General features: G+C 42.8%; 1 protein-coding gene across 5 annotated transcripts in view; it reads right to left on the reverse strand.

Annotated features, from left to right (window-relative positions):
- Nucleotides 1-6,879: 6,879 nt before the first annotated feature.
- The window catches only part of MED27 (mediator complex subunit 27), a 202,457-nt gene continuing 186,681 nt past the window's right edge, over nucleotides 6,880-22,655 (reverse strand). For 4 of the 5 annotated variants that reach the window (XM_081179241.1, XM_081179243.1, XM_081179242.1 and 1 more), the window contains 2 exons: nucleotides 14,577-14,654; nucleotides 6,880-10,582 (listed from right to left, as the gene is read on the reverse strand). In XM_081179241.1, coding sequence (XP_081035367.1) covers nucleotides 10,448-10,582; nucleotides 14,577-14,654 — 213 coding nt within the window. In that variant the 3' untranslated portion in view covers nucleotides 6,880-10,447. The remainder of the gene's footprint in view (nucleotides 10,583-14,576; nucleotides 14,655-22,655) is intronic. The other variant, XR_014004073.1, reaches the window with a different exon arrangement.

The following is a 22,655-nucleotide window of genomic DNA, read 5'->3' on the forward strand; positions in this document are numbered from 1 at the left end:
GGTGTCTATAAACAGACAATACCTTTTCCTGTTTTCCTGTTGCCTTCATTGTAAAATATTAGTTTTTAGATACCCCATTTATAATTTTATAGTAATTTCATACACTCTTGATTTCTTCTTCTGACTTTAATATCAAAACCCCCTTGTGTTAAATTTATATTATTTTGCTGTTAATATTTGTTTTTCTCTTTGCCTGAATTGTCTGGTTTTTTCCTTCTTCAATAATATATTTGTTTTAAGAAAACATCCAGATCTTGAAAGGGCCAAGCTGGCAAAGATTTCCATAAAACAGTTTCCTTAAAAAAAAATAAGTTCAGGTACTGTATTTTTTGCTCTGTAAGACTCACTTTTTCCCTCCTAAAAAGTAAGGGGAAATGTATGTGAGTCTTATGGAGCGAATGCAGGCTGCGCATTTCATTTCCTTTCAAATAATCATTTGTTTCAAAGAATACCAGATGAATGCGAGAGGGAGAAGGAGAGAGATTCTTCTCCGGCCAAGTTCACAAACGCGGTGGGAATTTAAAATACCTCCAAGAGGAAATTGCATTTAACCTATGTGTGGTGTTATTCAGGGATACTTCCACATCTGAATCAGAGAAAGTGCTCCAATGTGCTAAACTCAACAATGAAGTTGCATCTAAGGCTTGGATTCATGATGGGTCCATCAGCCCTTTTGCACATATTTGAATTCCTTTGCAACTGTGTAATAAGGTTACTGCGTAATAAGCTTAAAATTTATTTATTTATTTATTTTAAATATTTTTTATTGCATTTTTTTCCAGATAGAGATACACAGTCAGATATACAGAGAAACAAAAACAGCAAGAAAAGAAAAGAAAAAAAAGATGCATCATTTCAAAGCTTTTTTCAGTCTTCTACCGGACTTCCCCACATCTCCCTCACCGTGCATTCTTAACAATAAAAATATCAGCAAATTATAACCTTATTTCATGCGTTTCTTTTGTACTTTCAGATAATTGCATTTTAAGTTTAAATTACTTAATATTAATTTACTCTAAAGACAAATATAATGTTATTTTGAACATTTAAACGTAAATCCTTTCATTGATGTTACTTAGTTTCATATATCATCCACTCTCATTGCTGGAGCTAACTTTTCCAAATCATGCGAGTTCTTATAATTCATATAACTTATAAAATTTTTGCAAATAGTCCTTGAATTTTTTCCAGTCCTCCTCCATTGCTTCTTCTCCCAAATCTCGGATCCTGGCAGTCATCTCGGCCAATTCCATATAGTCCATCAATTGCGTTTGCCACTCTTCCAGTGTGGGTAAATCTTGAGTCTTCCAATGTTTTGCGATAAGAATTCTTGCTGCTGTAGTTGCATACATAAAAAACGTTCTATCCTTCTTTAACACCTTTTGGCCGACAATGCCCAAGAGAAAGGCCTCTGGTTTCTTAGGGAAGGTGTACTTAAACACCTTTTTTAACTCATTGTAAATCATTTCCCAGAAGGCCTTCACTCTTGGACAAGTCCACCATAGGTGAAAGAATGTCCCCGTAATAAGCTTAAAATTTAAAGGGACAAGCTGTCAAAACCTCTGCTGTCAAAGCTGTTGCACCACAGCACCCCTTGTGGCTGCCCCATTGAAGTAGCAGGCAGTACTGCTGAATTCTATGAATGGGATTGCCTGCTGCGCAAATGTAGCAAGCAGCCCAGCTGGGTACTCATTCTGTCTATCTTAACAGGAAACAATTAGTCAAGCCTGTTTAACTGAGGAAATTGTGTCTATATGAATGAAATGCTGTTTAAAACAGTTTGTAAATGCTTTATTCTGTATAACTTAACTTCCAAAATCTCATGCACACTCCTGCATTCTGGGAAACTGCTGCTGTCATAATAACCCCCTGAGCACGGGAGCAGGTAGGCTGCAATCTGTCAGGGGAAGCGTTTGGGCAGAGTTTCTCCAACACAAAGGATACTGATGGAGGTGACTGATAAGATATGTAGCAATGTTTGCAGACGGTCTGATAAATAGGATGTACTGATCCTGTTGATTGTTCACAATGTCTTCTGAATGCAACTTGCAGAAATTGTTCTGAAAGTCAATGCCTCATGTAAATTCTACCTGGAAAAGTGTAAGACCTGCAGTCCATAACTGTCCTGATTGACACATTATAATTTTGACCTGACTGACCTACTGTACACCCCAGATTGGTGATGTATCCTTGACGTTTTCGTACGTGTCCCTGATGTGTGTAAGGTGGGATTTCTTGCCGTTTTGCAGGAAATGTAAACCTTTAAAAGGCAGAGCACACTTTGTCTGGGGTTCTCCTTTCTGTACCTTTAGAGAGGTTGGATCTTTGATGCAACAAATAAACGACAAAAGAGCCCACATCACTTTGGATATTTTCCTGGTTGTCTTCCCTTTTATTTCCACTCTGATCAAGGAACCTGCTTCTAGCAAAGTACCTCAGGTAAGGTGCCAGCTCTAAAGTGAGGCCCAATTTCATGTATCAGGCTAGATCTATAGTGGAACCTCGGTTTTCGAACGTAATCCGTTCCGGAAGACCGTTCGACTTCCAAAACATTTGACAACAGAGGCCGGTCAGCAAATTCCTTTTAAAAAAATGGAGAAACACGCCTCGGAAGCCATTCAACTTTTGAGGTGCGTTCGAAAATGGAAACAGTTACTTCCGGGTTTCCAGCATTCAGGTTCCAAATTGTTCGGATTCCAAGACACTTGAAAACGGAGGTTCCACTGTATTGAGCTGCTTATAGCAGGAAACAAGATGAGACAGTCTCTTAGTGTCAGGGAACTACCATCGGAGCCAGAGGGAGAGGGAGGGCTCCAGAGGGATTCCGGAGAGCGTCTCGGGAGGGAGAGAAGCAGCCCATCTTCTGGGGAAGGAAATCAGCGTAGCACCAGTGGAGAAGGGGGGCAGATGGGGGAATCGGCGAGGTGGCTCCATGACTCTTCACCGGAGACCAGCGGGGAGAGCACTGGTCCTCCGCTGCCCACACCCTCCTTGTGCAGAAGGCTTCCGCGCAGGGAGAGTAGGCGGCGACTAGGCGTCAAAGAACTTTTATGTTGGAAGAAGTTCAAGAAACGCCCACTGACGGATTCTGCCAGCGATTGAGACAGCCACGGGTGAATGGCTGTCCGGACAGTGAGAGTTCACCCAGGTAACCCAGCCAGTGGTGGTGCCGATTTATGCACGAGCAACCCCTAGAACCATTACACTTAGCTTAAACAATTATTTTCAAAGCTTTATGCTCTCTTGCATTTCATTCTGTTTGTGTATATTGCGGCACACTGCCTCTATATTCTATATGAGTGGGCAGTATATAATCATTTTTATAAATAAAGAAGTAAAGAAGATAAGAGTCCGCCAGATTAGGTCAGTGGTTCATCAAGTCCAGCATCCTGTTCTTATAGTGGTCAAGCCCATTATGGGCAGCCCACAAGCAGGACCTGAGTGCACAGCACTCCGCCCCCCGTGATTCCCATCAAACGGGCACTTAGAGGCATACTTCCTCCAACAGTGGAGGGAGAAGATAATAATAACGTGGGTGGTGGCTCTGGCCAATGGCCCATCTAGTCCAGCAGCTTGTTCTCTCAGTGGTCAATCAGGTGCCTCAAAGGAAAGCTGGCAAGGACCCAAGCGCAACAGCAACTCTCCCCTTTGTGATTAGTGGCAACTGGTATTATTTAGAGCAGGGTTCAGCAAATTTTTCCAGCAGGGGGCTGGTCCACTGTCCCTCAGACCTTGTGGGGGGCCAGACTCTATTTTGAAGAAAAAAAATTATGCAAGAGCACCATGAGCCCCGGTGGCTGCTTACCTGTGTCTTGCGAGCGGCAGGGGCTGGCGGGGGCGGAGGGACGATGAGTGGTGCGATGAAGGGCTGGCTCCAGAGAGGGGCTGCTTAAAATTGCGCTCAGCCAACTGCAGCTCAGCAAAGCCCAGCCCCCTTCCTCCTCTAGGCAGGACAGGGAGAAGCCAGGAGGAGGGAGGGAGGAGGCGCTGCTGCCGCCGCCGTGTGAGGGAGAGGGAGAGGGAAAGAACGTGTGCGCTGGCGATCCACACGGCGATTCCTGGACCATCTGCAGGACGATCCAGAAGGCAATTGGGCCTGATTTGGCCCGCATACCTTAGTTTGCCAACCCATGATTTAGAGGCATACTGCCTCTGATCATGGAGGGAGAACATATCCATGTGTCATTGCTAGCCTTACCTTCCATGGATTTGTCCAATCCTCTTTTAAAGTCTCACAAGTTGGTTAGCATCACTGTCCCTTGTGGGAGCAAATGACATGGTTTAATTCTGAGCTGTGTTATGAAGCACTTTCATAGAACCACATCTTCCAACATTCAGTTTCATTGGATGTCCCCCAGTTCAAATATTATGAGGGGCAAAAACTTCTCTCTATCCATACATTTTATATACTTCTATCATGCACACTATCACTTCTACATTCTGTTGATCCTCAGACTTCTAGGTTTTTGGGGTGGGGTTGTTGTTTTTTTGGCTCAAATGGAAAACACCAAAAGGGCAGCAACTATACAAGTACAAACTTAAAGGCCTCCGGTTAGAAAATTAAAAGTTGTTTGCCGTGGCTTGATGGCTTAATCAGCCAATCGATATTGTTCACAGGGCAGGCAGGGAAGGAGCGGAAAGTCAGTATGAAAAATGCATGAGGGGTGAAGGGAGACCTGAAAGCAGAAAATTAAAAAGCCAGCCTGTTACATTTGTCCAATATCAGCAGAGAAATTAAAGTGGTTTGTGGTGTGTGTGAGCGAGCAAAGGAACTCTCAGACTTGCTGGGGGGGGGGAGGTGGGAAAGGAGCAGAAATATGTATACCTGCTGAGGGTTCCTAGTTTGCAAAAACAAACAAACCACCCCTGCCTTAAGTTAATTAAGTAGCTTCCTTACAAAGGCATTTTGCAACTTGTGATATCTGCAAGGTCTACAAGACCAAAATATTTCTTCCTTTAATGCAGATCTACTGAAAATCAATTTTATGCCTGTGTTCTGACCAGTAGAGCCAACACTGAACAGATGGGGGAGCTTTACTGTGATAGTATCTGGGTAAACTTTAACAGGTTTCCCCCTTATCATATAATGGAAATAGCACAGCCCCCTAACACAGGACACGCAGGAGTCATATAGGAGCACAGGAAACTGCCTTGCATGGAGTGAAACCATTGTCCACCTACCCCAAGAGCTGCTGATCTGTGGCTCTCCAGGTGTTACTTAAAGGACTCCCAATTTGTACCACCCCAGATAGCATGACCAAAGGTCATGGGTGATGGGAGTTGGGAATTCCAATGTCCGGAGGGTCTCAGGTTAGTCACCTCTGAATTCTAGGGGCTTTTCAGGTGCCACTGACCAGCTGATAAGCAGTGCCTGCAAATTCCCTTTGACCCTACCTCATCTTTACCTGACCCACCTACAGAGCAGATGGGTGTGATTTGGCCAAACAGGGAGGGGGCACACTGCTGGTCTATAATGACTAGCAGTGGCTTTCCATGGCTTCAAGCAGGGGGCATTCAAAACTGTACCAGGAGATGCTGAGGATTGAACATGGGTCCTTCACCATGCAATGCTGATGCTCTATCCTGGGCTATGATCCTTGTGAGTGCCGCCAGGTTAATGCTCCACACACCCTTTTGCCTGGGATCCCAAGGTGGGGAGGGAAGTTGCAAGGAAAGCATTAAGCACCCATTTCCCTGTCCCTGGACTGGTCCCCACAAAGTCACCCCCAATCAGACACCATTTCAGAAGAGATGTGGCGGCTAAGCTCAACGCTCAAGAGCAAAGTGCAAGCCTTCTGCTTTGGGAGGTTTCATTTGTCTTTTGTCTCAACTGTCACAGAGGGGGTTCACTGTGGCACTTTGTGAACTCTTGGTTTGCCAAGCTATGGTTTACTAGATAGGCAATGGCAAGGTCCACGCTTTCCATGCTTTAATGAAACGGGAATGTGAAAAATGGGCTGACCTCCTCTAAATAGCCAATGATGGCAGAAGGCCAACTGTTTCTCGGTGGATACATATTATTAAGATGTGTAGTTTCTCTTCGTTCGTTTCCTTAAAAAAGAAAAAGCAACACTTTTTGGCAAGGGCTGCTTGGAACGATTTTTTTCCAATAACCTTTGCTTGCTGCCCCCACCTTGTACTTTTATTATGCCTCGAGCGTTGCATGCCTGGGCTTTTGATCTAGTTAAACAGAATGAATTGAAAAGGTTGGAAGCTAGAATCTCTCAGGATGAAATCTGAAAGGCAGGAAGATTCTTTGCTGGAGCCTCTCACTGCAACGGGAAGGGGTTCCAATTAAAATTTACCTATCTCTGCCAACAGGGCTTTGAGAGGGTTCCCACATCTGGATTGTAAGTCAAGGAGAGCAGCTTTCCGTTTCAAAAATGACATCTGAATTCCTGTGAAATGGAACACCAACCTCCCTGCAACCACCCTGACCATTCCCTGAAGACATTTCCTACTTGCTAAGAGGCTGCTGTAGAGGTGGCATGGGCTGCTGAGGAGGTAGCAGATCTGCCCTCCAAGGAGCGTACCATGGCAGTGGTAGCTGGCAATGCATTCTTTGGAAGATGGATCTGCTACCCCTGGTCAGCATATCCTCCTCCTCCTCCCCCTGCTGCCGCCACTGGTGGGGGGTTGCTTTGATCCTCCTTCTCCTCTGTGGCAGGAGGAGGATGAGGAGCCAGCCACTGAAGCTGTGCCATTATCTGCTCCATGGTCAACCTCATCTGCCCCCTGAATTTTTTGGACATTGGAGGGGCCGGGCTCCATCCCAAAAAACACTGCCCCCCAAAGGGCTCAGCCTGCACGAGTTGGCACCCCTGCCACGACCCTCTTCAAAGAGGGCGACAGGCAAAAAGGAAAACAGAAGCCAAAACAGAAGTTGAAAGCCAACTTTAATTCACATAAAAATATGAGTAATTTATTGACAAAACCTACACAGTCCATCTGTGCAGGCATCTGGAAATCATGACGACAGTGATTGATCCCAAAGTTTCAGTCCTGAAAGCTCAAAGCTTTAGATGATGACCACAAACAGTATCATCATGGCGGGTCATTCATGAGCAGAGCCAAAAAGCACCTTGAAGGAACAGTTCTGACCCTACAAAGTCTTTACAACTGATTTCAATGGATTAAACTAAACTTTAAATATTTCTAAAGATATATTTGATCTTGCAAAAGGAAGCAGCAAACAACATCCCCCAGAACTGTGAGTCTTCATTTTCTGGCTTGTTACAATCTTAGAAATAAAAACAGAGTGGGAACAAAGTACAGTGGTACCTCGGGTTAAGTACTTAATTCGTTCCGGAGGTCTGTTCTTAACCTGAAACTGTTCTTAACCTGAAGCATCACTTTAGTTAATGGGGCCTCCTGCTGCTGCAGCGCTGCCGGAGCCCGATTTCTGTTCTTATCCTGAATCAAAGTTCTTAACCCGAGGTACTATTTCTGGGTTAGCGGAGTGTGTAACCTGAAGCGTATGTAACCTGAAGTGTATGTAACCCAAGGTTCCACTATACACAAAATGGCTGCCAAGCGAAGGAAATCTGTACTAGGAGATGTTGCTTCTCCAACAGTGTGGAGGCACTAATGTCAAAGTACAAAATCCACATACTGCCTTACTTGCAGAGTGGCAAAAAGCCTTTGACACTATTAAAATTAACTAGAAAAATTATCCTGAAGACACAAAGAATAGAAATAATTGCAACCTAAACTATGGGACTGGGTGTGAAAAACTCAGAAAAAAATCCAAACTCTTCTATGATATCTGTGTGGATGATCTGACTGTGTGGATGTTTGGGAAAATAAGGGGGAGACACCAGAATTAAAGATTTAGATCAGTTCCAGAGGAACTAGGCGGGAGGGGGTGGGGTGGGGGACCCGGCCTTTTCTTTCCACGAGAACCAGCAAGAGGGCGGAGAGGGAGGAGGGGCATCGTTGCTTCTCTCTGTGCACCGCCCTTCCCACAACTCTCTCCCTCTGTGCGGAGTCTGCACGCCTCATTGCCGCCCCCCACCTCCCTGCCTGGGGCTGGCTTTCTGAGGGCAGAGGCAAGTGCCTTGCACCTTTCTTGGGCCGGCCAGCTGGATGGGTGTCGGGCAAAGCTGGCAGCCGGAGCGGGGCGTGGAGAGAGCAGCGGAGTGGAGAAGGGAGCACTGAAGCAGCTGCTCGCCGGCATGGAAAATCAGTAGCACCTGGAGCAGGAAGGAGGTGCTTGAGATGGCCGCGTGCAGGCGGAGGCAGCGCCAGCGCCAGCCAGAGCACCTGCTGCGGCGGTGAGCAAGCCCAGCTAAGCCAAGCCTTGACCGGCCATGTGGATTCGCTCCAGCCACAGTCAAGCGAGCATTAGGGCGCTTAGTGGCCATGGCAGAGGGCAGCGGGCGGAGGCGACGAGGGTGGCATGGGCTCCACGGCTTCCCTGCGCACTGCCCTCCCGGCTGGCATTGTCTCTTTCAATTCCTATGAGCCATGATGCGATCGACCAAAACCCATCCCATGATCAACCGGTCAATTGCAATTGACCCGTGAAACATGTCTGCTCTAACACAAAAAGAACTTATTGCACGCTAATTCCTAAACCAAAAAAATTGCAGCATTTTCTCGTGACATTGTCTTGACAAAATTTTCATTACAAACAAATTTATGAAAACTGTCAGAGAAAAGGGGGGCTTAACTTATAATAAGTAATAACTTATAATAAGTGTTACAGAATTCTATGATTATGATGGAATTCTGCTTTAATTTATGTATTGTTCATTGTTAATGTTCTCTGTTTTTAATTCCTAGCATGTTTGGAACCTTGGTGGGACACAAGTATATTGGAGGCGATATTTATGAGCTTGTCATCTGGAGTTGGGTAATCTTTTTACTATATGTTTAATTTTGATATTTATTTACATAGTGATGCAGAATGTATCTCATTTTCAGGTACATATTTTTATATGTCTGACCCTGTAAAAGTTTTTATCCTGAATTGTAAATGGTTGGGCAACCAAATGAAGAGAAGATGGATTTCAGATTTTATTTCAAAATCTTTCCCCTTTTTCTGCAAACAAATTAAAAGAGAAACAGAGAACTGTTTTATTTTTCTTAAAGGGAATGCAGATCCTCTAACTTTCACATTAGCTTCTATGTATGCCCCAAATAAAATTCAGTTAATTTTGACCTCCACACTTAAAACAGTTTCAAAATTTTGCAGAAGGTGGATTAAGCAACCCTAGTTAGAGACCTGAACTGAGCTGCTGATCCTGATTGGGACAGATCTACACCATTATGAATAACTGTTAAGAAAACAAAATCAAAAACTAATTTTCTTTAAAAATTTCTTAAGAAATATGATTTGATTGATGTACGGTGGTTTAATAATAATATAATAATAAAAAATTATTTCTAGCCCGCCCATCTGGCTGGGTTTCCCCAGCCCCTCTGGGCGGCTTCCAATAAAAGATTAAAAATACATTAAAACATCAGTCATTAAAAGCGGCTGGCTGGACCAGAGCGAAGGAGAAGCAGAGCTTTCTGGGACTGGGGTCAGAGGCTCTACTGAGGCAGGAGGGGAGGCTCTGTTCAAAGCCTGCGCTTCTCACAAGAACAGTGGAAGGATAAAGAAAAGGATTCTAGTTCCTACTCACAAAGGCATGGGGGGCAGGAGGCTGGAACAGATTATATACTTATCTCCACTTCACTTAAATTCAAGAAGCAAAAATCGGCACCTTCCTGGTGACCTGAGCCTTCTCCAGTCTAGTCTACTATTCCTATCTTAAACATGCATGAAACCGCACAATCATGGCATTTTGACACTACATTACTAACCAGCCAATTAGCTGTCAAAGCCATCTCCACAACCATCTCAGAACATTTTGAACCTATTGCAGATATAGATTTACCAGAATAAATGATGCGTGGTTCTATGAAAGCAGCAGTATGGCAGGAAAGAATAAGATATGTAAACAATATAAACAAACAGCAACATCTTTACATATTGTATTGAAAAAATTAGAACAGCACCATAAACCAACTGGTTCTATAAAAATTAGGAAACAAATCAAAGTTACATGTCACAAATCGGAAACTATAGAAATTCAACAAATAACAAAAAGTCTGCTGTATCTGAAACAAAAATAAATATGAGAAAGGAAATCAAAATTCTAAATTATTTGCCAATAATTTAGGCCACTACAAAGGCCATTATTCTCTCTCTCTCTGCACCTCCAAATGCTCCTCTGAGTGTAATGATGGGTGAGACTGCCGATTCTTCCAGGCCCCAACACCTACCCTGTGTTTATTTTTACATCCCCGCCCCCCCAGCCAAGTGCATAAAGCTGAATTTATACAAACTAAGTTGTGAGTTGTCCATACAGATATTTGGAAAAACAATAAAGAGGTGTTTCATGGGACCCAACTTCTGAGTCTGTTTCCTCCACAGACTTCCGTCAGCCTCCAGGTTGTGCTACTGCCTACAGGTGTCATGGAACGCCTCCAGTGTCCGAAAGTCCCGCCATGTGGGTGGTAGACCATCTTGCAGAAACCTTCCGCAGCGCTGGCATGGAGCCTGGAACAGCTTTATGTAACTTCTTAACCAGGTCTTAAAAAGTCGGAAAGAAAAAGAAAGAAGGGAGGAAACTTAATACGGACACTCCCAATGTCATCACTTCTGTCAAGACCAATGATGCAGAGGATGGGAAATGTATCTTGGCTTGAGCCCAGAGAGAGGCAGACTTTAGAAGGAAGTATACCAAAAACCCACAAGGTCACAGTATAGCTGATAGTATGCTTTATTGGAATGCCTGTCCTCTCTCAATAAGCAACAACATAAACAGAAATTCCTGCAGTGACAAGCAGGTATTTGTAACTAAAGGGTCACCATGGACAGCCTGGACTTCCTTGCAGCTAGACCAAAATCAAATTCAGCTTGACCATTCAGCTCATAAAAAGTGACCTTTTCATTATGAGATGCTAGAGTCTGCCTCTTGCATCCATCTATCCAAGAGCCACATGCTTCAGAAATGTGAAATCATACAGAAACATTTCGAAAACCAGTTTCACAGCTATCCTTTCAAACATGTGCTTTAAGTCTCAGCAAGAATATATGCAGATATATTTTGTTCATGGCAAACATGGATTTAAATCTTGTTCAGAAAGAAGGCCATGACTAGGCAGGAATCTGGGAAAGAAGGAAGAGTTGCCAATTTTAGGGCAGGTCTGTTTGGCAGCGCTGCTTATGTTGGGGAAATATATAATATGATATATGCCATTTCTGTTGTCTTTGGCGCCTAATGAAAACCATCCTCTTTCAACAACCATTTTAAATACAGGTATTTCCCAGTCTGTTTCTGTACTGCAGATGTTTTTAGATGATTAAACTGTTTATCACTCATGTATTTGCCATCCTGGGCTCCTTAGGGAGGAAAAGCAGGGTATAATAAATTTAATAAATAAATAAATATGATCAGGTCCATTTTAGCTGCAGTGATAAAAAGCACACCAGTTTCTGCAACTCCCGGGGCAGAGATGGGAACAGAAATGCATGAAGCTGCCTAATGCTGAATCACATTATTGGTCTGTATGTTTCACTATTGTCACAGGGAACCTGCAGCCCTCCAAATGTTGTTTGACTACAACTCCCACCATCCCTGAGCATTGGTGATACTGGCCAGGGCTGATGGGAATTGGAGTCCAACAGCACCAGGGTAGGAAGACTGGCCGACAAAAACTGGCAGCTGTGCCCCCACCCACTATGTTTCAGGCAGGAGTATTTTCTGCACTTCCAGCTGGTTATGCTGGATAATAAAGGCCATTCTGTATGCAAAGCATCTGGTTCATAGCCTTATCTCTACAGATATACTTTTTACTTTATTGACCCCAAATGCCTACTTGCAGGTGGGCAGACTGAAGTTTAGTTGCATCTACTTAAGGAAAATGAAGATACATACAGTGGCCCCTTGAAAGGACAGACAAAAACAAAAGCCAAGAGATTGTTAAATATAAACTTTTATGCATACAAATAATATATTCTAGACTGCAGAGTATATAGGGAAAGGCCATAGCTTGGTATTAGATCATCTGCTTTGCATGGAGAATGTCCCAGATTCAATACTCAATGGCATATCCAGGTAGGATTTGGAGAGACCCCGCCAGTCAGTATAGACAATACTGAACTAGACAGACCAATGGTGTGACTCAGCAGCTTCCCGTATTTCAGTCTGGGACACCATTATGGGAGACCTGACACACTCTGCAGGAATACAGCCTTGTCCCGCAAACCCAACATGGGGAGGCCTGGGGCCTTCCAGATGTGGAACCCAATTCTCATTGGCTTCAGGGTCAGGGAAGGTGGAAGTCCAGCAGCGTCCAAAGTGTCACAGATTTTCCATCTATTTCCTAGATATCTGGCCAGCAGATCTCTAAATCAGCTCTCCATTAGACAAGGATGGAGCATTTGTTTAATGAGAACTGCCTGCCATGTGTGTGTGGGGGAAAAAATCCCAAACATTTCAGCAAATTAAATTATGCAATGTTTATTTTCCTTCTACTTCTTCAGGCAAGGAGTGCCACACTCATCATGCAAATGTTTGCTAACAAGAAAATGTTTATAACAGTAAATATTAAAAGCATGCAAAATATCTCCTCTACGAAAACAGTAACAACAGAGCCAGTCCCCACCCTGTCTTCTATGTGCACAGGATGTGCTCTTCCTCCACCCAGCCTGGCCTTAAGTTGGACGGTCAAGGTCAAGGAGGCAGTAACATTTTCTACTTCAGCTGCTTTTTAAAAAAATGGTTAGACTGTATTTTTAAAACTACACTTTCTGCCCTCAGGCCTTAGGAGACAGCAAACTAGGTGGGGAAGGAGGAGGGCAAAGGAAATCAAATGCTGAGCAAGGTGTTTCCAGGGGAAGGTTTTGCCCCCGAAGTAGGTCATCCCCATGGCCCTAAGTAAGAAGCAACATTATATAACTTAATTTGAAGCTCAAGGAGACATGCAGCTATAGAAGAAGAAAGAAAGCCTCCAAGACAGACAGATTTGTGCTATGAAGGATGCTCATGAATCTTGTCATCTGAAATCCTATTGAATTATGTCAATAAGAGAAAACTGTTCTCTGAAGCAGGGACTGGCTCCATTTATTGAAACGAACCCTTCTCTCTTCATCCAACGTTCTCTCTCTCTCTCTCTCTCTCTCTCTCTCTCTCTCTCTCGGTTTGCATATAGTGGCCTATCAATAACTTTCTTTAAGGCCTTCTCTGGCTGCAGAAGTGAAGACAGGGCCAGTAGTGAACACAAGGGCACAAGGCAATTGCTGATTACACCGGCTTCATTGGATTTGGTTATCATTATTTAACCATATTGAAATTCTTTTTTTTTAAAAAAGGAAAATCAGGTCAAACTGTGTGCTTAAAACATTTGCTGGAAGGAAAAGGAGGTTAAAAAGGAAGTCCTTTATTCTTGTCTGGACAATTAAGACTTCACCACATCCTGTCAACTGGATTGCACACCTGATATGCGAAATGCCTACTGCTATTGGCACTTGGGGTGAACATCCTGACGTTGATTTGTTAAAAGTTATCAGAACTGCTTTAGTGAATCAATACAGCAAACCTTATGGCTCAGACAAATGTGTCCCACACAGTTTCTGCACAATAATTTTCAGGTGCGTGCTGCAGTGGGGGAACTGAGTTGCCATGATTGGCTGCTGCTCGTCAAAAGTGCACTGGTAGTTAATGGACGCTTCAAAGGAAGGCACACTGAGGAAGGCACATCATTCACATGGAGCTTAGCTAGTCAGATGCTCAGTGAGTTTTGCCATTTATTATATGTTTTTACTAATTTATTTCAACATCTTGTGTACCACTTAATCACAGTGGTCTCTTAAGAGATGCACAGGAACCCAAGGCAATAAGACTAAAAGTGAGTTAAAGCTATAAACACGGCTGGAATAACTAAACCTTTGTCAAGCGTATGAAGTTCAGCAGGAAAGGGGCCTGCTGATCTCAAGTGGGAGGGAGTTCCACAGACTTGGGCTCACAATACTGAATGCCTGGCTCCTGGTGTATATGAAAGGTGCATCCGAGCCATGAGGGACCACTAACAGTGGGTCCTCCAAATACCTCAGTGATTACATGGGATATAAAGGTTCAGGTGGTCTCTGAGGTATTGTTAAGGGCCTTGTAAATTAATACAATGAGGTGACACAGGATCCAGGGTAGGATTCTTCAGCAGATACACTAGGACTTTTTGAAGGGCAAAAGGCATCACTCTGTAATTGCTCTAGCCAGGATTAGCTTGTGCTTCTTGTTTTCTCTCCCCATTATATTGTTGAACAGCTCCACCAATACACTTTCAGACATGCTCTGGTAAACACCAATGGCTGTAGTTTCCAGTATGCTCCCTGTCCAGATTTCCAAAATCTTCCAACAGTTTCCTGGGGTGGGGATGAACAACAGACAATGCTGCTTCCCTTTTGTGATACAGACTCTTGCCTTGGCCAAAACAGCCTTTCAAGACTTTCATAAAAACCCCACATGCCATTATTAACTACACTGCAAAGTTATGCCAGTTGAGAGAGTTTGTATCAAACTTACCATAAATGACCTGACCACCACATCCGGCATTTGAGGCAACTGGTAATGCAGTAAGGCAGTAGTAGCATGGTCAGTTACCTGGAGGTGACAAGAAAGGGGAGAGGGAGGGAGGGAGGGAGAGAGGAAGACTTGTCAGTGATGTTTTGACAACGTACAACTCCTTCCATGTATCTTCCACTTGGCCCTTCTCTTGGCTTGTCTAACAGAAGCAGTCACAATGAAGTAAAGCATGACTTCAGGTATCCAAAGTATTTTAGTGTCAAATAGCTAGGTGGTGGGACAGGGGATATTATTTCAAAATATTAATGAATAATAAAAGTTCACAGTATTGGGCTTTCCTGTGCCCCACCGTTCTGCTACAGCCAGTGGTCTGTATGCGCAAAAAGTCATTCTTGAGGTTTACTGGATTTTCTAGAAAGACTTAGGATGATGTAGCATGTGGGGTTGCAGATGGAAGGGGGAACTGGGAAACCCTACCCCCTTGAACACAAATATCTACATGATCAAAGGTAACACAGACTAGAAAGCAACAATGAATGGAGAACCAAGGCACATCAAAAACACAGAAGGCAAAATACACAAGGGGACAAAAGAAGCAACCCCTCTCCACCACCAAAAAATAGTGACACCAACTGGGCTCTTTTGGATTACCAAGAGACCTCCAGTCACAGGTAGGGCTGGCCTGGAGGGTGGGATGGCCCCTTCCTCTGTAGAGAATGAGATTGGTGTGGATCCTGGCTAATCCAGATCAGAGGAAGGTGCCATCCCTGGGTGTAGAATGCACTCTAGAAGCCACGGGAAAACAATAATTTTCAGAAACAAGCAAATTTCAAATACATGAGGCACTTAATGTAAAAGGTCAGCAATCATTCAGAACCACCTAACCCAATACAATAAGCTAGTATTATCATTCCCATGTTTCAGATGTGGAGGTGGGATTGGGATAAGGAAAGCCATATGGCAAGTTCACAGCTTAAACGATTACCCACTAAGCTACAGCAGCTCAGATACAAAATGCATAGGGAGGCTTGGGCATTTCAGCATCAACCAATGTTACCTAGCAACCTGCCTTATACAAAGCCTGCTCTTTGGTCCATCTATCTCAGTGTCATCTACAAGAGGGAAGGGGAACCTCCCATCAGCCTCCGTCACCATGGCCAATGATCTGGGAAGATGTGAGCTGTAATCCAAGCAACACCCGGGAGGGCCGCAGCTGCCTCATCCCTGGTCTGCACTAACAGGCACTGGTTTTCTAGACAGGGGTCTTTTCCAGCCCAACTTAAGAAGCTGGAGATGGAACTTGGGACTTTTTGCATGCAAAGCAAATGCTCTTAAACTAAGCTATGGTCCTTCCTTTCATACACGGCTGCGATTTTAAAAACAAAAAGGAAAGGAAGCTCAAAAAGATGCACTCCTAACCTAGCTCATAGCATAAAATCTATGTAACTATTTGTGTCCCCAGGACTAATGACTCAGTTTCTTATTTAAAAAACCCCCAACAAAGTTCCTAAAATTAGGAGTACCAGAGCGATTCCAACATTGTTGTTAGCACAATTAAGTAGTACTAAGGGGAAAGCGGGTGGCACTGTGGGTAAAACCTCAGTGCCTAGGACTTGCCGATCATATGGTCGGCGGTTTGAATCCCCGCGGCGGGGTGAGCTCCCGTCTTTCGGTCCCAGCTCCCGCCCACCTAGCAGTTCGAAAGCACCCCTAAGTGCAAGTAGATAAATAGGTACCGTTTTGTAAGAACGTATGGATTTATGGATGTACGTTTTGTTTTTGTTGTTATTATTTTATCATTTTTGTTAATTTCTTGGGTGTGTTTGTTAAGCAAGAAAACTAATAAAAAGCATATATATATATGAAGCTGCCTTGTACTGAACAGATCATTGGTCTACTTAGTACTGCCTATACTGACTGGGAGCAGCTCTCCAAAGTTTCAGGCAGGGGACGTTCACAGCCGTACCTGGAGATGCCAATGGGGATTGAACCTAGGACTTTCTGCATGCACAGCAGATATTCTACCGCTAAACTATGTCTCTCCTCCATGCTGTGATCATGCTGTGGCAAAGGCGATTTCTGTCTCTACTTTGTTGTGTCATCTACCCCTCTATATGCTAGCAAGGGAGGCGGGAGTATCTTGGATGACCGACTGCTACTGCACTACAGCACTTATGGCCTGGCCTCGATCAGGATGGACTTGATGCCATGCAGGGATAGGTGCAAGTCACCACCAATCTCTCAAAGAAATAGGAGAGGAGGGAGAGCAGGTTTGCAATGCCAGAATGTATTGTATTTATTCATTGTTGTGAGCTGCCTTGTCAGGGTTATACCCCAAAAGCTGAGGCATGGATATCTTAAAGAAACAGAGGTGGTGAGGTAGCCACCCACTGGGCTTGGGACAATTAACCCTCCTAATGGTTTTACTGGGATGAAACTTGCATAACAAATTGATAAAAGTATGCATGGCATGGAGAAAGTGGGTAGAGAAAAGTTTTTCTCCCTCTCTCACAATACTAAAACTTGTGGACACTCAATAAAGCTGAAGATTCAGGACAGATAAAAGAAAGGACATATTCACAGAGTGCATAGTTAAAACTATGGCATTCGCTCCTACAGGAAGCAATGATGGCCACCAACCTAGAGGACCTTAAAAATGGATTAGACAAATCCACGGAGAAGGCCATTAGTGGCCACTAGAAATGATGGCTATGCTCTGCCTCCGTGGATAGAAGCAGTAATCCTTCTGAATACTGGTTTCTGGAAACTCTGGGAGGGGAGTGGGCTCTTGTGCTCAGCTCCTGATTTAGCATTTCCTACATAAGTTTCCCTCCATTGCTATAGAAGTTAGATGAGATCAACAAGACCCACCTCATCCACAAAATGTATACTACCTCTAACATGTATGCTAGCCTTTCCACAACCTGGTGCCCTCCAGGGTGCTTTGAATGGATCCAGATGATGGAGTTGTAGTTCAAAGCACCTGAAGGGCGCCAGGTTGAAAAAAGCTGGTATATTCAGACACGCACAATAAAAAGTCTTAAAAAGCCACAGTATAATTGCACACTGTCTTTCTTCCAACTGCCAGTAATTAGCTTATTCCCATTCTAACTTGCAAGCTATCTATCATGCCCTAGTTTTCCCCTTCACACAGCATGCTTAGATTCCTAGTTACGTAACAGGCACACATAAAAGCAAACCGTTAGCAACAGCTCTCCTTCTGCTACATTTCAACCTCCAACGAATTGATTTTGTGGTGTTTTCTTTTTTCTTTTTAACGCTTCCACAACAAAGTTGCTTTTTGGGGGTATTATTAGCATTGAAGATGTGGGGAAAACTTTGCTGTGGGGAAAAATAAAGTGTTGCCATTAACAAATTCAAACTGACTGGCTACTTGGGCATAGCAGACATATGCTGTTCCTATTGTAATGCAGAGCTAATGAGATTCCGCTGGGAGATAAAAGCCATCCCAGCACTGCTGGAATACTAATAATGTTTTCTCAATGAAAAAGCAGGTGATTGGTACCAGAAGCAAATGGGGGGGGGGGAGAGAGAGAAAGCATTTCGAACACAGATCAAAGTGGGCTCCAAACAGAAAGAGGAGGAAGGGGTGGGAACACCCTGAACCTCACAGAAGTAGCACCAAACAGTGTGATGTTGAGTGCTGCAAAATGATGAGGAAAAACCCCAACCTGACTTAGAGTAGGAACTTCACACTAGTGCTCCTCAAATTAAAACTTTCAAATACACATTTTCTCTGACAAAAGGATAAAAAATAACCAGACTGAAAAGATTTCATTAGTATATATGTCCCATGGGGAGGTTTCATTCTCCTCTCCAACATTTATCTGTGATGTTATATGACTGACATCCTGTAATACTTCTCGCTTTCACTTATTAGCATAGTCCCACAATTGCTGTTCATTTTAAACATTATTTTGCCATCTAAGCCAAACTTCTTCATGGTTTTGGGCCAGGGGGAGTCTGGAGTTGTGGGGGTTCTTAACTTTGGAGGGACTTTGAAACATGCCTATAAATATTTTTTGGATTACAGTGCTGACTGCGGAGAATGGACTGACCTGCCGAGGGGGGATGGAGACATGGTTAGGTTGGAGTCTCCCCGAGACCTACTCCTCAATGAGAAAGGAAGGAAATTAAGAATAAGATCAGCAAAAGACGAAGTAAAGTGCAGGTATAAACAAGAAGAAGATCTGCAGAAGGGACATGGGAAAGACTTAAGAGCCTCGGACAGAAGATCACCAGGTTGATGGACTAGATGGAATGGATAGAAAGGACTGACATAACCCAAGACTAGGAAGAAGAGACGATGGATGAAGATTGGAAGAAAGTTTTTAAAAATTCATTTTGAGAATTAGTGTAAAATTAATGAGTGTTAGGAAAAATGTTGGAATGAAACTACTTGGCTTTAGTAGAAATGATATAAGGAGTTATGTATAAATAAGTATTAAGTTTTAAGGCTTTTTATGGTAAGATAAGGTTAAAATAAATTAAGGTAATTTAATGATAGAATACAGTTAAAGATGGAAAGGATTTGCTGAGTTAATAAATAGGTTAGACTGTTAAGATAAATTATAGAACAAAAACTGAGAAAGATGGAAAGAATTTGCTGAAACAATTAATTGAACTAGAATACAAAAAGGGAGGTGTGAGGAGGTCGATGAAACAAGTAAATGAAAGATAAAGATATGGAATATTGGATTTTTAGTGTTATTGTTTATGGTTTCCTTTTTATGTATTGTAATGTATGTCTTGTTAAATTTTGTGTTGTTTTCCTTTTTTCTTTTTTCTGTAATTGTTAAACTTTTAATAAATATCATTTTTTTTTAAAAAAAAGCCAAACTTCTTCTTCCTTGGATTTAAGTTTTACTGAGAAGGAGAGTTGCAAAGATGAACATTTTGGATTAGTGCAGCTCTGGGAAGCAGAAAACTCCTTTAAGAGATCCATAACGCACAAGAATCCATTTGGAACTGAGTCTGGCACTTTGGAACCTGGCTCAATTCAGCTTGGAATATTTTGGAAGCTGCCTGCCTCATGTCCAAATCAGAACTGCAATTCAGGAGAATTGAAGTTTTGTGCTGCTCCATGGGCTATCATGGGGAAATAAATAAATGGCTATTACCTTTGCTCTTTTTGACACAATTGGCTGAAAACTGCAGGTATCACAGTCCCTACTGACAAACTTTAGAAGGTCAGGTGCAGAGGTTTTTCCTGCAAGGTATTTACAGTGATAGGCTGATTAAAAAGGATTGATTTTATTTGATAGTTGAATATTGTTTTGTTTAACATGTAAGCATTGCTTCTTGTAAACCAAGATTCCTGGTTTACACAATACTAAGCTGGGATTCTTAATTGGTGTTTCCTCTGATCATGCTTGTCTCCATTTCTGTGCTGGAAATAGATTTCAGAAGCATACATGTTTCATAAAATTCCAAAATCATGATAGCGTAGGAAATACCTGATTGCAGAGAGTACTGCCACCACATGTGTGGATCAAGTCGATGCCTATTTAATAACATTTAGATACTGCTTAAACAAAAAGAGTACAAGCAACTAGTACTCTGTTTACATAAAACATTATATAATTTTCATTTTAAAAATACAGATAAAATTAAACATTAAAAACAACCTGACATAAAATTTAACACATATATATATTATTTATTTGATGCCTATGATTACTATCCGGTTCACTGCTCTGAGTTAAATTTAGAATCACCAAACTAAATTAAATGAATGTTTTGAAACCTGTCTATTTGTATTCTTAGTATTTCTCCTTGTCTTACTGGGCCAATGACTGCTACCCTATGTTTTACATATACAGTGGGCTTGCCCCTTATGAGAGGGTTCAGTTGTGGGAATTCATGGACAAACGCAAGATCATGCAAAGTCAGGAACCCCCAGAACTGCCCCCCTGTGTGGTATTGGAGTGCTGCTAACTGGGGTCTGGGAAGATTGTGAGAGAGCTCTGACAGCTTCCCTTCTGCAACCTTCCCAACCCCTGGTAAGTGAGAAAAATTCACTGGGTGTAAGGATATGGGAAATAATTAAATAAATAGAGAGTGGAGGGTTTCCCTGGCTCATCATCATCGTTTATTTACTCCCCACACACTCCCTGTGTAAAATTGTGAACGTGTAAATAAACTGAGTGCAAGTTGTGGGCTTACTGTGTGTGTTTTATGTTTATATTGTAATGGCCATTGGCTGCAATCAATAAAAATTAGAATCACAGAATTGAAGAGCTGGATGGGGCCCCTGAGGGTCATCTAAGTCCACCCCCCTGCAATGCATGAATTCTGCCCTCAGACATCCCTGGATGGGCTTGAACCACCAACCTTTTGGTTAACCACCTTTGAAAAATTTAAAAAACCCAGTTGCTGCAATTTCACAATTCTTTTTTTTTTTTTAAATATTTTTATTGGGTTTTCACATTTTATATAAACACAAACAACACACCCAAACAAACATAAAAAACAACAAACATGGATAGTTCCCGAAAATCTTATTTTCTAACCCTAGTCCTTGACTTCCCCCCACACCCTCCCCTGCATCCCTATTCCCAAACTTATGTCAGCAAGTTGGCATTTCTTCCATCTTAATGTTAGTCCTTTTATAATAAACAAAAATAAATTTTCCCTAAGTTGGACCCCAATTCTCTTCCCTCGATTTCTCATTTTTTTCTTACATAATTTTCTTAATACTAAACCCCCTGGTCTTGAGTGTTGTTTAAATTTGATACTTCCCTCCCTCCCCTCCCCGCTTTGCGTCCTTTCCCAAGACATGTCCAAATTAACAGTTTTTAGCCTGGATTCCGGATATCCGAGGCTCTCAATTCTCTTTTAGTCCCTCTCCGCCGGTTTTGTTGGTAGTCCTTTTTGTCTATCATCGAGTCTCGAAAGATTTCCTTAACAATCAATCCAATCAGTCCATAGTCTCTTCCCATATTTAAAGGCAACTGCTGAGGAATTTCCACAAGGCCTAAGTCTTGCTGATAGTCAAAATCAAAGTCTATGTGGAGGCCCCAATTGTACTTCTTTATTTCGAGCTCCTGAATTCCATAAAGTCCCAGGGCCTCCACTTTCATCTTCTGTATCTTTCGTAGGCTTAAAGTGGATTTAATCCAATAGTCTCCTTGCTTGTGTTCTCCAGATGCCGGCTTCTGGTTAGTACTTTCCCAGATAACTTGTTCTCTTTCTTGTTTTGTCTTCTCCTCTTCTTTGTTTATTGTTTCAAATTCAGCTGTGGGTTCTTTCTCACTCAGGCCCTCATTACTTTCAGCAGAACTACTTGTTTCCAAATCCAAGGTCGTCAATTGTTTACTCATAGCTGTAGTCTGCTCCTGTAGGGTTCCCACCAGTGAGAACATTCTTTCGATTTCTCTCAGTATCTTTCCACCCACAGCCATTGTAATTCCACAGAATTCCCCCTAGAGGGAATCTGGTTACTGAGTAACCTTTTCTCCAACAATCCTCTGTCCTATTATTGTTTCTTTGTTTCTCAAAATTTTAGTTCAATTGTAACTCCTTTTAATCCGGAGAGGTCTTAAACAGCAATTTTTTTCACTATTAATAGTCCATTTGACAGCTTTTGACAGCTGTCAAATTCTGCTCCTCTATACAGGCTCCAAATCAGGTCGCTCCCGGGCCCGGGAGGGAGGGTTGTTTACCACAAAACAAAGACTCTTCCAACACTCCACTCTCCTGCTCAAATTTACCTTTCTAAATCTTGGAAGTTACTGACTTTTTAAGACTCACCCTTTACAGGGTAGGCACTCCAGCTTAGTTCTTATTTCTTTGCTCTGGATCGTCTGCAAGGGGGGGTGTGGGGACTTCCTTTTAGCACACCCCCCGGTCGTCTCAAATTCAAAAGGTAAAAGTTTTAAAGTTCAGTTCCAAATTACTCACGGGTTCTTTTTTCAGTCCGAATTTCAAGGAAGGAAGTCAGCGCTCTCCGGTTATGGCTCGCGGCTTCGCTCAGCGGCGGTAGCGGTCGACTCTCAGTGCCACGCCGTCCCCTGTATCCCCTCCGTAGCCTTTAAAAAGGCTCATTGCGAATCAGGG

This window comes from Podarcis bocagei (genome assembly GCF_964188305.1).
Source record: "Podarcis bocagei genome assembly, chromosome: Z".
Lineage (NCBI taxonomy): Eukaryota > Metazoa > Chordata > Lepidosauria > Squamata > Lacertidae > Podarcis > Podarcis bocagei.